We start from the raw sequence: 14,667 nt of genomic DNA on the forward strand, positions 1-14,667 counted from the left end.
TCTGAGAAAAAAAGTCAGAATTTCAAGTATATTTCTCGCAATTGTGAGTTTATATCTCATAATTCTGACTTTATAACACGCAATTTTGCAACTTTATATCATGCAATTCTGACTTAATAACCTGCAATTACGACTTTATATCATGTAATTCTGAGATAAAAAGTCAGAATTGTGAGATGTAAACTCGCAATTGTGAGAAAAAAAATCTGAATTGTGAGATTTAAAAGTTGCCATTACCTTTTATAATTTTCACTCTGTTACTCTGTGGTGGAAACAAGCTTCCGTGGCTGGCAGATCATTTGGCTTCACACATACAGCTAGCAAGCAAGCAAGAAACGTTGACAAACGTAGGCCTACTCTTCTAATCATTACACTGGGTATGTAGTTAATGCAACTTTTGATATAGGAACTCGAACTCCTAATATTTTACTAGAAGCAATTATGGAGATATAAACATAATCGAAGCACTTAAAGGATTTTCATTCAGGATTTCACTCTTTGTGAGGTTTCGTTCTGCCGCGTTCAGCTACAGTGCGTGTCTGCGGGAGCACCACAACAACAGTCTCGGCTAATAGCTGCCCTGATTGCTGCCTCGCGCTAGGAAATAAATTAATTACTGTTATAAATATAAAACGTCAAAATGACAGTGGTTTGATGCCACTGCACTACAACATGACAGTGGTTTGATGTCTCTGTCTCCCTGATGGACAAAGTTGTTACTAAAAGAATGTTAATTTTAGCATGCAATACCCATTTCAGCCAGTAGGGGTGAAAGGAGAGGTTGTGAGAGTTGTCCCCTGTCCTCCTCTACTGAATGACAGTGGTTTGATGTCTCTGTCTCCCTGATGGACAAAGCTATTATGTTAAAAATCCCAATTAGTCACTCTCCTGTCACTCTATTGGGAGACACGCCCACTTCCTGGAACTTTCTTCACCTGAGGATAATTACCAATCAACCTCACTAGTGTGTCTCTCTTTGTGCTGACTGTTTGCTCCTCTGCTTGCTGCGTCTATGACTTTGTAAGTTTATTTAAACCTTTTGTATTGATATTAATTTGATAACTAATTTGGTTAAAGATTTTCTTTATGGTTATGTGAATGTATAATTATTATTATAATGATTTGTATCAGTAAAGTTAATTTTGTTTGATTGTAGACACCAGCAATATGCAGCAATTGTAAAGCCACATTAAGGAAATGAGACAATGAAGAAAGAAAGCAAATGGCAATAAATTCAATTCAATTCAATTCAAATTTATTTGTACAGCGCTTTTCACAATACATATTGTTTCAAAGCAGCTTTATAGAAAGTGCATTTCAGAAATGTACATAGAAAAATACAGTTAGTTAATCATGTATTAATTTAGGGCATAAAATATCGCCGTCGTCGAGTCGTCTCCTCACGGGCGTCGAGTCGAGTCGTCTCCTCACGGGCGTCGAGTCGAGTCGTCTCCTCACGGGCGTCGAGTCGAGTCGTCTCCTCACGGGCGTCGAGTCGAGTCGTCTCCTCACGGGCGTCGAGTCGAGTCGTCTCCTCACGGGCGTCGAGTCGAGTCGTCTCCTCACGGGCGTCGAGTCGAGTCGTCTCCTCACGGGCGTCGAGTCGAGTCGTCTCCTCACGGGCGTCGAGTCGAGTCGTCTCCTCACGGGCGTCGAGTCGAGTCGTCTCCTCACGGCGTCGAGTCGAGTCGTCTCCTCACGGGCGTCGAGTCGAGTCGTCTCCTCACGGGCGTCGAGTCGAGTCGAGTCGAGTCGTCTCCTCACGGGCGTCGAGTCGAGTCGTCTCCTCACGGGCGTCGAGTCGAGTCGTCTCCTCACGGGCGTCGAGTCGAGTCGTCTCCTCACGGGCGTCGAGTCGAGTCGTCTCCTCACGGGCGTCGAGTCGAGTCGTCTCCTCACGGGCGTCGAGTCGAGTCGTCTCCTCACGGGCGTCGAGTCGAGTCGTCTCCTCACGGGCGTCGAGTCGAGTCGAGTCGTCTCCTCACGGGCGTCGAGTCGTCTCCTCACGGGCGTCGAGTCGTCTCCTCACGGGCGTCGAGTCGAGTCGTCTCCTCACGGGCGTCGAGTCGAGTCGTCTCCTCACGGGCGTCGAGTCGAGTCGTCTCCTCACGGGCGTCGAGTCGAGTCGTCTCCTCACGGGCGTCGAGTCGAGTCGTCTCCTCACGGGCGTCGAGTCGAGTCGTCTCCTCACGGGCGTCGAGTCGTCTCCTCACGGGCGTCGAGTCGAGTCGTCTCCTCACGGGCGTCGAGTCGAGTCGTCTCCTCACGGGCGTCGAGTCGAGTCGTCTCCTCACGGGCGTCGAGTCGAGTCGTCTCCTCACGGATGTTGGGGCATCTGAAGTTTCCATAAGAGGCTGGATACAAACTGGAGCTGACGAACTCTATTTACCTCGGGACTAGCGTCCCGAGATAACGACAGAAAAGCAGATGGGAAATAATTAGCATAGCTGCTGTTCATAACATTAATGCATTCAATCTTACTCAACTGTAGTATAAAAGGTAAGTATTATGTGAATGTTTAGGAGCTAAATGTGAAAACGCCCTCCCTCCTTTAGTGGACTTAGATATCCTAGGAATGACCAGAAGCCTCGAATTTAGTGATCTTAAAGAGTGCGATGGATTGTATTAGGGCGATAGAAGTTTCGTTAAATACCCAGGAGCTAAACCATTTAGGGCTTTATAGGTCAGTAGTAATACTTTGTAATTGATACGGAACTTAATAGGTAACCAGTGTAGAGATGATAGAAATGGTGTTATATTGGTCGGGAGTCGGGACTGATCTGAGGGCAACTCTGAGTAAGGAAAAGACAAAAACTTTCATCTTAGTAAGGAGGCGGGGTTGACCCCGTTGCTATGTATGACACAATCTTTTGAAGACTGTGATTGGTTGGTTGTCAAAGAAGAAGAAAAAAAGAAGTGATTTTAAGTATAGGGTCTATTCTAAGCCTTCACTTTGAAATTACATGCGTCATTTTTCCTATTTGACCGTTCTCACACACACATTATATATGTTTATATAAATCCTTTTTTTATTTATTTACCATGCTGTTAATTTCCTATAAGGTATTTGATTGGCTTAGAATGATAAAAATTGTTCCACTCTTTCCAATTACACTGATTGCTGGCATGTCTATTTAAGTGGTGGTTTGAATGTTGGTTTTAATGTATCAAACATGGCTGGGTTTTTGTGTGTGTGTGTTTCTTCTGAGAAATTGTGATCACCATCCTGGACACGTGAGATATGAGCGTATGTAAAAGGCGAGCAACCCACGGAGACAATTTGATTGTTGAACTTTGATCTTGAATTCATCGAAACTGGTATGAGAAATATTTTCCTTTTTGTTTTTGGACAAACAGGACTGAGACTTTGTTTTTGCATATTTTTCCTCGAGCTTTGAACGGAGAGACATTGATTCTGAACTGAACGATTCTAAAGAGTCAACAAATCTTTTGATCTGAGTCATTTGATTCTGAACTGACATTAACTGAATCAATTCAGTGAATCTTGAATATTTGATTTATTTGACTGAAAAGACTGATTTGAGTTATTGAGTTTGTAATATTTTACATGCAGCTTAATGCCTGTCCATGAACACCAGTGTAGTTTTGTAGTCGATCTAAGAGTATTTTGTGATCTATAGTGTCGAACGCAGCGCTAAGATCGAGTAAAACTAGTATTGAGATACAGCCTTGGTCAGAAGCTAGAAGTAAATCATTTGTAATTTTAACGAGAGCAGTTTCTGTGCTATGATGCGGCCTGAATCCTGACTGAAATTTTTCATAGATATCATTTTCTTGCAAGAAAGAGCACAATTGAGTGGACACAACTTTTTCTAGTATTTTAGACATAAATGGAAGATTTGAAATGGGTATGTAATTTGCTAGGTTATTCTGACCTCTGCACCATTGGGAGGAAAATTTGTGGTCATGTCAGGAACCTCTGGAAAGCTTAGCAACCTGAGCTTCTTTGACACGGAGCTCTAGAACCGAAGCAGGGACTGGAGTTGCAGCAGAATGAACCTTCACAGTGATTTCTGTGGGGCCTCGGCAGGTTTTGGAGCAGCAGTGACGGGAAACTTTATGGCTGTCTTCACTGGGAATTCTGGAGCAGCCCTGACAGGATCGCTGGGCCCAAGGCAGCTGAGAAAGAGAGCTATGTGAAACCCCCTCTCTGGGACCCGGATGCCAGTGGTAGAAACTTCTAGGGCGGCAGGGCGAGGAACTTGTGGGACGGGCTGAACAGAGAGCTCTGGGTGAACTATTTACAATATACATCACTAGGCGAGTAGTTCCGCAAGACGCTAAAACTACCACCTCAAGCCAAGGCGCCAGACGCAACCGAGGCCTGCCAGCCCTGCAAGACGCTGAGGCTGGAGAGATGGAGGGGTCATCTGTGTCAGCCCGCCAGACGCAAGGCTAAACCCTCTACATGACCTGAAACACAATTAGAAAGCATTTTTCATTAGGTATAAAATACATCTGTGCCATGTATAAGGACTCAGTATATGACAATTACAGCAGGTACTGAATGGTAATGTAAATAAACTGATGTCCATAATCAAGCCAAATTAACAAATAGCCTTCAAAATCTTTTTAGCTTGTCTTAGACTCAGTACCTTGAACCAGTCATGGGAGAGCAGCTTAACCAGATGGAGTCTCCGCTTTGGTTTACTCTGGAGGCAACCTCGAATAAAGCGACAGCATTCTGTGCAGAAAGATTGAGAGTTGTCTAATTATTTCCTTCAACTTTACACTTGCTCTCTAAGCTGTAAAAATGGGAAAGATTCCTGCATTATCCATTAGAACATCTTTTTTGTACTAACCATCTGAGAAGCCCGGCTCGAACCAGACATCAGGGTCCATCAAAGCAATATCTCTGCTGTTTGGGAAATAGCCGGTGATCATGGCAAACAGCAGCACCCCCAGCGACCACACCGTTGCCTGCTTCGCAAAGTACTTGCCCTTCTCTAAGTACTCAGGAGGGCAATACCTTGCTGTGCCTGGAGATAGGAGTTTGTCACACGTGTAAGCTTGCTTTTTCTCAATTTAACTGAAATGGCATTTAATTTTAGTCAACAAAAATTATATTAATATTGATTATTCTTTGATAGTTTTGTTAGTGTATTGTTAATATCTCACTGTGTGATGTCTGAGAATGTAATGTGATGTAACTGGTCACTAGAGTTTAAATCCCAAAATGTATATTTTAAATAATAACACATACCAGAGTAGTATTTGTAGGCTGATCTTTTCATGAGGTCCCCGCAGCCGAAATCGATCAATTTGACCTCCAGGGTCTCTGTGTTGACCAGGAGGTTCTGCATTTTGATGTCTCTGTGAAGCACACCCCTGGAACAGCACAGGGCAGCAGCGTGAATCACCTGCTGCATGAAGTGGCGGGCCAATCCCTCACTGAAGCGGCCTCTCTTACGCTTCCAAAGGCTGTGCATGTCCATGCAGGGTAAGGGCCATTCTAAGACCATGATGTACTGGTCGAGATGATCCTGCCAGTCCAGCACCTTAATAATGTGGCCACAGCTTGGGCCTTGATTGGCCATTACTGTCAGGGCCACCTCAAGTGGAACTGGTTTGGGATGGTCAGGCTAGAAGAATGACAGTTTTTATTATTGTTAGACATAGGATTGGTTTCTCAAATAAGGATTTAGCCCAGTCTATCTATTGAAATATTTGCACTGTGATTTACATTCAAATGTTATAAATTGCCAACATAGAGACAAGTATGATACGTACAAGGCTGGTGTATTGCTGGCTCTTTCTCTTCGCTGTGAATTTCACAGCTACCATGAGGCCGTCCTTGCAACGGGTCCCTTCGAATACAGAGCCAAATCCTCCTTCCCCCAATTTCCTGCCAATGGCGTATTTCGAGGAGATGTGATCTATTAAAACATAATTATTTGTATTTGTTTATTGTTTAATACAGCAGTGTCCTGCAGTGAGGCCATACTTTCTGATGAAATGTTAATAGGGAAATATATTTGTAATATTTGTTCTTTTAAAAATTCATTTGTCGCATTACTATTTAAGTGAACTGCAAAAAAAGCCTAATGGTGATTTAAAATTATGGAGAAAAAAAAAACTAAAAGAAACCTTACAGCAGTATCAGCTGGATTATTTAAAACATATGCTTTCCTATATACATATTTACTTTCAGAGAGAGTGTGTGTGTGTTATATTTTATGTCAGACAGTAAACTTGCAGTAAACTCACCCTCGATCTTGTGACTGTCCAGCTGTGATCCAGTGTCACCTGATGATGAACTGGCTGGACTGTCCTGATCTTGAGGCTTGATGTCCTCCTCTTGCTGGTTTTCGGCAGTGGGGGGGACTTCAGGACGACTGGAAGGAGGTTCCTGATGATCATTATCCTCTGCAGTAAAGATGTCCTGTAAAGAAATCTGATCTAAAGAGAGGAATATAAACCACAAGCTTGTTTTAAAATCATCCGCCACATCTTCAAACTATATTTCATCTATATTCAAACATTCATCACATCGTGGAATTCATTTATCTGCCTTTTTATAATGTGTGATGTGGGTTTTTTATATTGTGTGCAAATGATTGGACCCGATCACACGTGACGCGTTTTTTTGCAGTGAGAGGCGCCTTTTTTTTCAATTGGTTTCCTATGGCAGTGAGAGTTCTGCGCGCTGTTAATAAGCCCCAAGCGCCTCGCGTTTTACCGCGGGTTACCAGGAGCTTAACGACTTCACGAACCAACTACCACAGTTTTGACAAAGTAAATAAAGTTAATAAAAGGCTGATTTGACGTTTACTTGACTGACAGCACAACTGTTTCGGTGGTTGCCTAGTAACATAAAAAAACCAAGCGCACTGCTCGTGTGATCAAAATAGTAAAAAAAAAAAAAAAAAAGATAATAAAAGAGTGTTTTACAAGAGTGTAAAAGAGAGTTTGTGTTGTTCAGAGCTCAATTTACCATCAGTACATCTCCTGGATGGGGCTTCATCAGTGTCCTGGTCCACCTCACACTGCTCCACCTGCTCACCCTGAGCTTTGGTGGATTTGGGGCGAGATGAACAAAAGAAAAAAGAGGCAAACTCCCGAAATGTCCTCCTTTTCTGCCCCTTATTCTTTGATTTCTCTTTCCCTCTCTCCTTTCTCTCCGCTTTACCGATGCCCACCACAGGCGTCTCGTCGGGACGAGGATGGAGCTCCGCCTTGTGGTCGGTGGGTGTCAGTGTTGTTCGGGGGTTTATCCCGGGCACACACTCTCCTCCTCCGTCAACTCCCACTCTCCGAAAGTGTCGCTGTCCCATAATCAATACGATAAACCGCTATCAACAAATGCAAACACACCGCAAGAACTGCAAAAACACTGTTGATATCTGAACTCCTTACTCGCTACAAAGTGATCAGGGAGTTTCACGCTTTTGTCCTCAACATTCTATGATGTCATAATTTATTTAAATACAAATACAGTATTTTGTATTTTGAAAATACACAAAATAGCCTACATGTGAAATTGGCCATCCAGTGCATAGGTCACAGTGAATGAAGAAACAACATAGGCTTACTGACTTTTCATTCCTAACCTCATCTCTGCCCTCTCTCTCTCTTTCTTTCTTTCTTTCTTTCTTTCTTTCTTTCTTTCTTTCTTTCTTGCAATTACAAATAAACTCATGCAGAATAGCAGCCATTTATATAGGCTACTTATTTCTGTAGCTTTTTTTTTTTTTACCTCAGAATAGTTTATATCTCACAATTCTGACTTTATAACACGCAATTCTGACTTTATATCTCCCAATTGCGAGATATAAAGTCAGAATTGCGTGATAAAAAGTCGCAATTGCGAGAAAAAAAGTCAGAATTCTGATTTTATATCTCGCAATTCTGACTTTATAACACGCAATTGCGACTTTATTTCACGCAATTCTGACTTTATAACACACAATTCTGACTTTATATCTCGCAATTCTGACTTTATAACACGCAATTTTGACTTTATATCTCGCAATTATGTTTTATAAAGTCAGAATTGCGTGATATAGAGTCGCAATTGCGAGAAAAAAGTCAGAATTCTGACTTTATAAGACGCAATTGAGACTTTATATCTCGCAATTGAGACTTTATATCACGCAATTCTGACTTTTTTTTCTCAGAATTCTGACTTTATATCTTGCAATTGCGACTTTATTTCTCAGAATTGCGACTTTATATCTCACAATTCTGACTTCATATCTCGCAATTCTGAGAAAAAAAAAGTCAGAATTGTGAGATAAAAAGTCGCAATTTATTATTATTATTATTTTTTTCTGTGGCGGAAACAAGCTTCCATAGCTTTGAAACAGTCTATATTGTTAAAAGCGCTATATACATGAAGGTGACTTGACTTGACTGACACTGTAAAATCTTTAGTACACTCATTTACTTTGCACAACTATTTGCAATGCATTCTGAAATGGGTTGATGAATATATATGTGTGTGATTTTCTTTTGCTGTCATATCATTAAATTACTTTTTATTAAAGAAAAATATCCAAAAGAATAAATAATAGCAAAAGCCTTTGTTTTACTGTAGCTAATGCAGTAATGCAGTAGTTAATTTTTATTTTAGAATAAGAAAAGATATGTATAGGTTCGTGGAACGATTGGTTGGAATTATATTCATAGCAAAATGTATGCGAATGCTGCTTAAATATAGTAACAACAGATGCTGTTTTCTGCAAGTGTTTTTTCTCCTCTGACACTCACCAAACAGATTCAGTATTCCTCAAAATTAACAAAAATGCACAATAGAATACAATTACAGAATTGTATGCAAATAATGCAATGATTTAATACGTAAAACATACTTTATGGATTTCTCACTTAATCTACCAGTGCCTTTGCTGCTGACCTACGATGATTTAATCATATAAATCACCACAAATGACTTTACTTTAGTGCTTGAATTTCACTCAAAAATCTGTACGAACGCTGAGTCCCTCCAGGGCCGGATTTGAGGAACTCTGATAAAATGTATCTGAATTCCCATTAGGATCCAAGTTATTATAAATATTTCAAATGGATTTCTTCTGGATTTTTACTAGGATAATAATTTTTTGCCCTTTTCAGATGTTCTGAGCTCACTAGATCCCAGCAGATGCTGCTTCACTCCAACCTCAACACCTTCCTGTCTGAAAACTGCAGTGGTGATGTGTGTATTCTGTCTGCTGTGCAGTGGATCAATGAAAATACACAAGGATATATCAGTAAAAGTGCTCCTGTCTGCGATCCCAAGAAGGAAAATGTTTCAATGCAGTCAAAAGAGACCTTCACTAGACTCTGGATCTACAGCCATCATATCTACAATAAGATGAAGAGGAACAACATTCTGGAATGGGCAAAGGAGCTGAACCTTTCTGGGTTCAGTATGCCGGGAAAGCCTGGTATTGTGTGTGTGGATGGTCTGCAGTCTGCTTGTGATGAGTTCTGGGCCAGGTATGAATTGAAAATCAATAGGGTCTACTCTTACTCTTTTGTGAACACGCCTTTTGAGTGCAAACTCAAAATACCAAAGATGAGTTTAATACCTAATTTAAAATAGGTTTTGTTTGTGTGCCTGTGTGTGTGTGACTATACTTGTTAGGTCCAAAATAAGGATCTCATTTATTATGTTAGGGGCCTGTGTGTGTATGCGTTTCATGGCTGTTGGGATGACTATAAAATATTTCTTGAACTTAGACATATGTTTAAGTGCTTAAATTTGCTAATATAAGTTTGAAAACCCCTGATATAGGCGATCTCCCAAATTCATATAGGCTACAGTAGATTAACTTTTAATTTTGATGGTTTAATGTTCTCTGCAGCTAATAATTGACCGTACTTTATGGTTGACACAAACAATGTTAGTTTAATTTTCAAATTGTTATTAATTATTATATTATATTAAACTACCGGTCAAAAGTTTGAAGGAGATTTTTTTTTTTATGTTTTGAAAGAAGTCCCTTATGTTCACCAAGGCTGCATTTATTTGATAAAATTACATTTATAAATGCAAATAAATTTATTTGATATTACAATTTAAAATAACTTTTATATTTTAAAATATATATTCCTGTGATGGCAAAGCAGATTTTTATTATTGGTGCATTTTTTTAAAATATATTTTCAGGGTGAAAGTTTTAACATGGAAAATAATTATGATTCGTCACAGAGAGGATGTCCCTTTGGAAAACAGCTCGATAGAGGAGAGAACTGACTCCCTTCGCAAGTTCACTGGATTTCATGAAGCCATTTTTGACCCTCACGGGACCAGAGAAAACCATATGGACCTTGGACAGCTTTATCAGTTCCTTAATGACAAAGGATGTGCTGGTATCTTTCAAATGTACTTTGGGATTGAGGGGAGATAATAGTTTGTCTGTGTCTGTTTGTGTGCACATCATTTCTATTTTTGCCTTATTTTTAGGCAAAATATTGAAGACATTAAAAATGTTAAAACAGGAAACCAATTTTATAGTAAAGGCAATGAAATGTGCAATCCAAACACATTAGTAGGGTTGTAGTTCTGCATCACTGTTGTGTCTAAAGGATGCACCTGTCATCAATCCTCAAATTTCTTATCTTCATAAAGATGGTTTATTTCACTGTGCTGTCTTTGGATTTTTTTTTCTTTTAGAAATTCACTTCAAATGTAGTTTATCTTCCTTTTATGGAACACAATGTTGTTTTCTCTCTTGGTGCATTAGTGCCTGCCCACTTTTTCAGTGGCGTTGGTTCTGGAAGTATTTTTTCCATTCATTTTTTAAAGTATCATAAGCAATGAACCAAACCAACCAGCTATGAGGTGAATCATAACATCACAAACTTTGATTTAAAGCAAAAAAGTATTTGAAAATTGGACAAAAATGCAAAAGAACAAGACCGTGTACTTAACGGCTTTAGTGAGGAAAAGAACTACAATCCCACGAAGCATTATGAACAAATATTTAAGTATTTTGAGGGCATAGGGAGACTGACTTGATTACATCATTCATAGTGCTTCATGGGAGTGAGCAGAGCTAAAGACGCTGTTAAACACGGTCATTTTAGAAATAATTATTTTAGATACCAGTTGCAATATGTTATCGCCAAAAATCAATTTCCCTATGGAGAGTTTTACTTCCAAAACCTGACTGTTACTCTCTATTGCAAGGATTCTGGAGATCACTTAAATTAACAATTGATAAAGTTTGTGTAACCTAGTTGATCCAGGCTACCAGTAAAAGAGTTGAAAGATATGTAAAAAGATGGGAAAATTAAGAAAAAGAGAATAAGAGAGAAAAACGAGTGCTTTAGAAGAGAAAGTGTTCTGTCCAATTATTGATCGTGCTGCATTGATTGACACTCCAACGAGCCAATGGAGACTGCGCCGGCGACACTGCCGCTCGCTCAGAGACATTGAGAGAGAGCGAGCGAGTCAGACGAAGCAGATACACACTGAGTGATCTCCAGGGATACTCCGCATCTAAAGATAGATATTGAGAAAAAGAAACTTGAATGCAATCAAAAGATTACATTTCTGAGTGAAAGTGATAAGTCTGAAGAGCTGATGCCGAAGTGAGAAAAAGACGAGGCAGAGAATCGAGAATAAAGGCCGATGTAGATACACACTAAAGCACCGCAAATTATCTTCTTATTGAATAAGATGTGAAATTCTTGCCTTGGCTGGGTTTGTGTGTGTGTGTGTGTGTGTGTGTGTGTGTGTGTGTGTGTGTGTGTGTGTGTGTGTGTGTGTGTGTGTGTGTGTGTGTGTGTGTGTGTGTGTGTGTGTGTGTGTGTGTGTGTGTGTGTGTGTGTGTGTGTTTCTTCTGAGAAATTGTGATCACCATCCTGCGGACACGAGATATGAGCGTATGTAAAAGGCGAGCAACCCACGGAGACAATTTGATTGTTGAACTTTGATCTTGAATTCATCGAAACTGGTATGAGAAATATTTTCCTTTTTGTTTTTGGACAAACAGGACTGAGACTTTGTTTTTGCATATTTTTCCTCGAGCTTTGAACGGAGAGACATTGATTCTGAACTGAACGATTCTAAAGAGTCAACAAATATTTTGATCTGAGTCATTTGATTCTGAACTGACATTAACTGAATCAATTCAGTGAATCTTGAATATTTGATTCATTTGACTGAAAAGACATTTGAAGGGAAAGACTGATTTGAGTTATTGAGTTTGTAATATTTTGTTTTGAGAACATTGTTTATTGTTTCCTTCAATTTTATTGGGTTATAAACAAACTGAGTCTGTTGAGTTTTCAAGAAGTTTTATTTTATTATTTCATTTTCGTACAAAGTATATGACAATTGTTCTCAATTGAGTTGATTTGTTTGAGTCCAACTTCCTGACATTTCAAAAAGAGAGTTGATCATAAGCATTATAATTCATTGTATGTTGTTAAATGACAGTATTGAGATTTACATACTCCAGACAAATTGCAATTAAGAAATTCTTCAATGAATGCAAGATTCCAACGAGTAAACGAAGTTCTTGGTTTTCACCTTCCTGCTGTGTTGTTTCCCTCTCTACAGTAGCTGCTCCTTACCTTCTGATTAGTTGGCCCATATCGAAGCATATTGAACCCTATACAAGCGTGACACATCAGACCTGACACGTGTTACATTTGGCTTGCCGAATATTAGATCCCTTTCTACTAAAGCACTTATTAATTGTTAAGGATATGATCACAGATCACAACCTAGATGTGCTCAGTTTGAAAGCTAATGTATACCAGAATTTACTGCTCCACCCATATATGCATCTCTCTGCACCTCCTGCTACCTTACACTGGCAGGCGCCCTATACTGTCCTCACTCGAGGCACGCAGGCGTAGACACCCATTAATGAAGACATGCCAATTACTATAAGCAGGCAGACACAGACCCTGACCCATCAACATTGTACATACCAGAATGAGTTTTGTAACGACAATGACTATGACATGCGGTCACATGCTGTTCAAATTAGTAAATCCCAATCTCCAAACACATCCTTCGTTGTCTCCTTAAACAACGAGTTGTTCATGGCACCTCCAAGTCTGCTTGAACGGTCACAATTGCATCTTTGTGGCTCCCCCGAGGGACATTTGAGTCACATAAGGAAACCCTGTTTTGGAGAATACCCTCTAAAACCCCCATTTCAGCATGGACTCCCTGTGACTTTACAGCCTCATGACATTCCAACGCAGACACACACACACACACACACACACACACACACACACACACACACACACACACACACACACACACACACACACACACACACACACACACACACACACACACACACACACACACACACACACACACACACACACACCAAGAGACCAACATTTGTGTGTAACTCAGGATAAGCAATATTTATTTTAAATATATGTACAATTCCATTATGCATGTGTGATTAATGTTGTTTTGATCATATAGTTATGATCTTCGAGTGTTTGGCTCTGAAATGTATTTCTGAAGAATGTTCTCCCAGTAGAATCGCATCCCGTAATCCGATCTCATTGGCAGGTCTTAAAAGTTGAGCACCAACCCACACACAAACACACTCTGGACTTTGAAACAGAAACCCCCTTACAGAAAAGGACTTTTACCCATAAAGTCACTCTTAAATGTACTAAATATATAAATTTGTGTGTTAAGAGGTGTGTGTAAACCATAGGAAAGCATACATGTCCTATTTGTAACATTAATAGAACTGCAAATGCCTATACAAATGCATAATAATGTATCTTTGCATTGCTACAAAGCCTATATTCTATTTTTGATATCTCTGTAATCCTCTCCCGCTAACGGAGTTGAATTCCGATAGCAGAATTCAGTGATGCGCATTGTTTTATAAGTTCATATGTCTGGAGAAAATCCTCTCAAGTTAAAGTCAATCATGACTCATTCGAGTGTGCGTGTCTAACCGGACAAAGGAATCTTCCCGCTCGAAAAATCTCGACAGCTGATTCGTCCTACACGAAGGAGGGGACGGCACATGGGACACTGATAAAAGTCCAAACCTTCAGTTTCTCTTCTCTCTCTCATCAACTTCTCTTGACCCTCTTCCTCGGCGCAGCGCTTCTCCAAAGGAACATCTGGAGGAGGCCCTGGCCTTCTCCATCGAGCGAGCACATGTTCGAGTCGTAGCTGCGTCCCTTGCAACAAAGACTTTAAACCTCTCCCTGCCCGGGAGATGAATCTGAACTTTCTCGGTAACGTTAAATTCAAGTGAGCCTTTACATCGTCTTGCGAAACGACCCAGAAGACGAAGCTAGACGCAAACCAGCCGGACACGCGCACGCGCGCCCCCTCTTCAGCACCACACTGAAAGAGCACAGAATCTTGCACGTAACGTAACTCTCTCTAAACGCTGATTTCAGGTGTCCAGGTCTTAGGTCTGTGAACTAAGTTACCCTCTATCTTCCCTCTATATCTTTCTTTCTTTCATTTCATTTCATTCTGATCACGCTATGTTTATGTTTTTGTTCGGTTAAATGTTTGTTTGTTTGTTTGCATTTTTACGTACGTTTATGTTTGTAGTTTACATAACCTCTAGTGTGTGCCATTTTATTAATAAACCCATTTATACTTTTAATTGTCTCTGTGTTTGAAAACCCACCTTATAAAAGTCAATGAAACTAAAAGATCTAAGCTACAAGCTCGATATAAACTAC

At 40.2% G+C, this 14,667-nt stretch overlaps 2 protein-coding genes across 2 annotated transcripts; one reads left to right on the forward strand and one right to left on the reverse strand.

Annotated features, from left to right (window-relative positions):
- Positions 1-777: 777 nt before the first annotated feature.
- Positions 778-7,295, reverse strand: LOC309500148 (serine/threonine-protein kinase pim-2-like; the record flags this gene model as incomplete). The annotated part of the gene is made up of 8 exons (XM_082171712.1): positions 778-1,396; positions 2,165-4,434; positions 4,617-4,705; positions 4,824-5,000; positions 5,225-5,603; positions 5,752-5,897; positions 6,229-6,420; positions 6,956-7,295. The coding sequence occupies 7 exons, from the start codon at positions 7,293-7,295 to the stop codon at positions 4,426-4,428; spliced, it is 1,332 nt and encodes a 443-aa protein (XP_082027838.1). The 3' UTR covers positions 778-1,396; positions 2,165-4,425.
- A 1,071-nt stretch (positions 7,296-8,366) lies between these two features.
- On the forward strand, positions 8,367-10,670 carry LOC309499651 (RWD domain-containing protein 2B-like). Its single transcript, XM_082171021.1, has 2 exons — positions 8,367-9,459; positions 10,133-10,670. Exons 1-2 carry the CDS (start codon positions 9,122-9,124, stop codon positions 10,371-10,373), a joined length of 579 nt encoding a protein of 192 aa, XP_082027147.1. The 5' UTR covers positions 8,367-9,121; the 3' UTR covers positions 10,374-10,670.
- The last annotated feature ends 3,997 nt before the right edge of the window (positions 10,671-14,667 follow it).

Source organism: Leuciscus leuciscus, assembly GCF_965113295.1.
Source record: "Leuciscus leuciscus genome assembly, chromosome: 5".
In the NCBI taxonomy this organism is placed as follows: domain Eukaryota; kingdom Metazoa; phylum Chordata; class Actinopteri; order Cypriniformes; family Leuciscidae; genus Leuciscus; species Leuciscus leuciscus.

Bases quoted from the DNA above. Each gene is read 5' to 3' on its own strand.
- LOC309499651 (XM_082171021.1), top strand. From the start codon at position 9,122: ATGCTGCTTCACTCCAACCTCAACACCTTCCTGTCTGAAAACTGCAGT. The intron at 9,460-10,132 runs GTATGAATTGAA...ATATATTTTCAG, and splicing joins TGTGATGAGTTCTGGGCCAG to GGTGAAAGTTTTAACATGGA.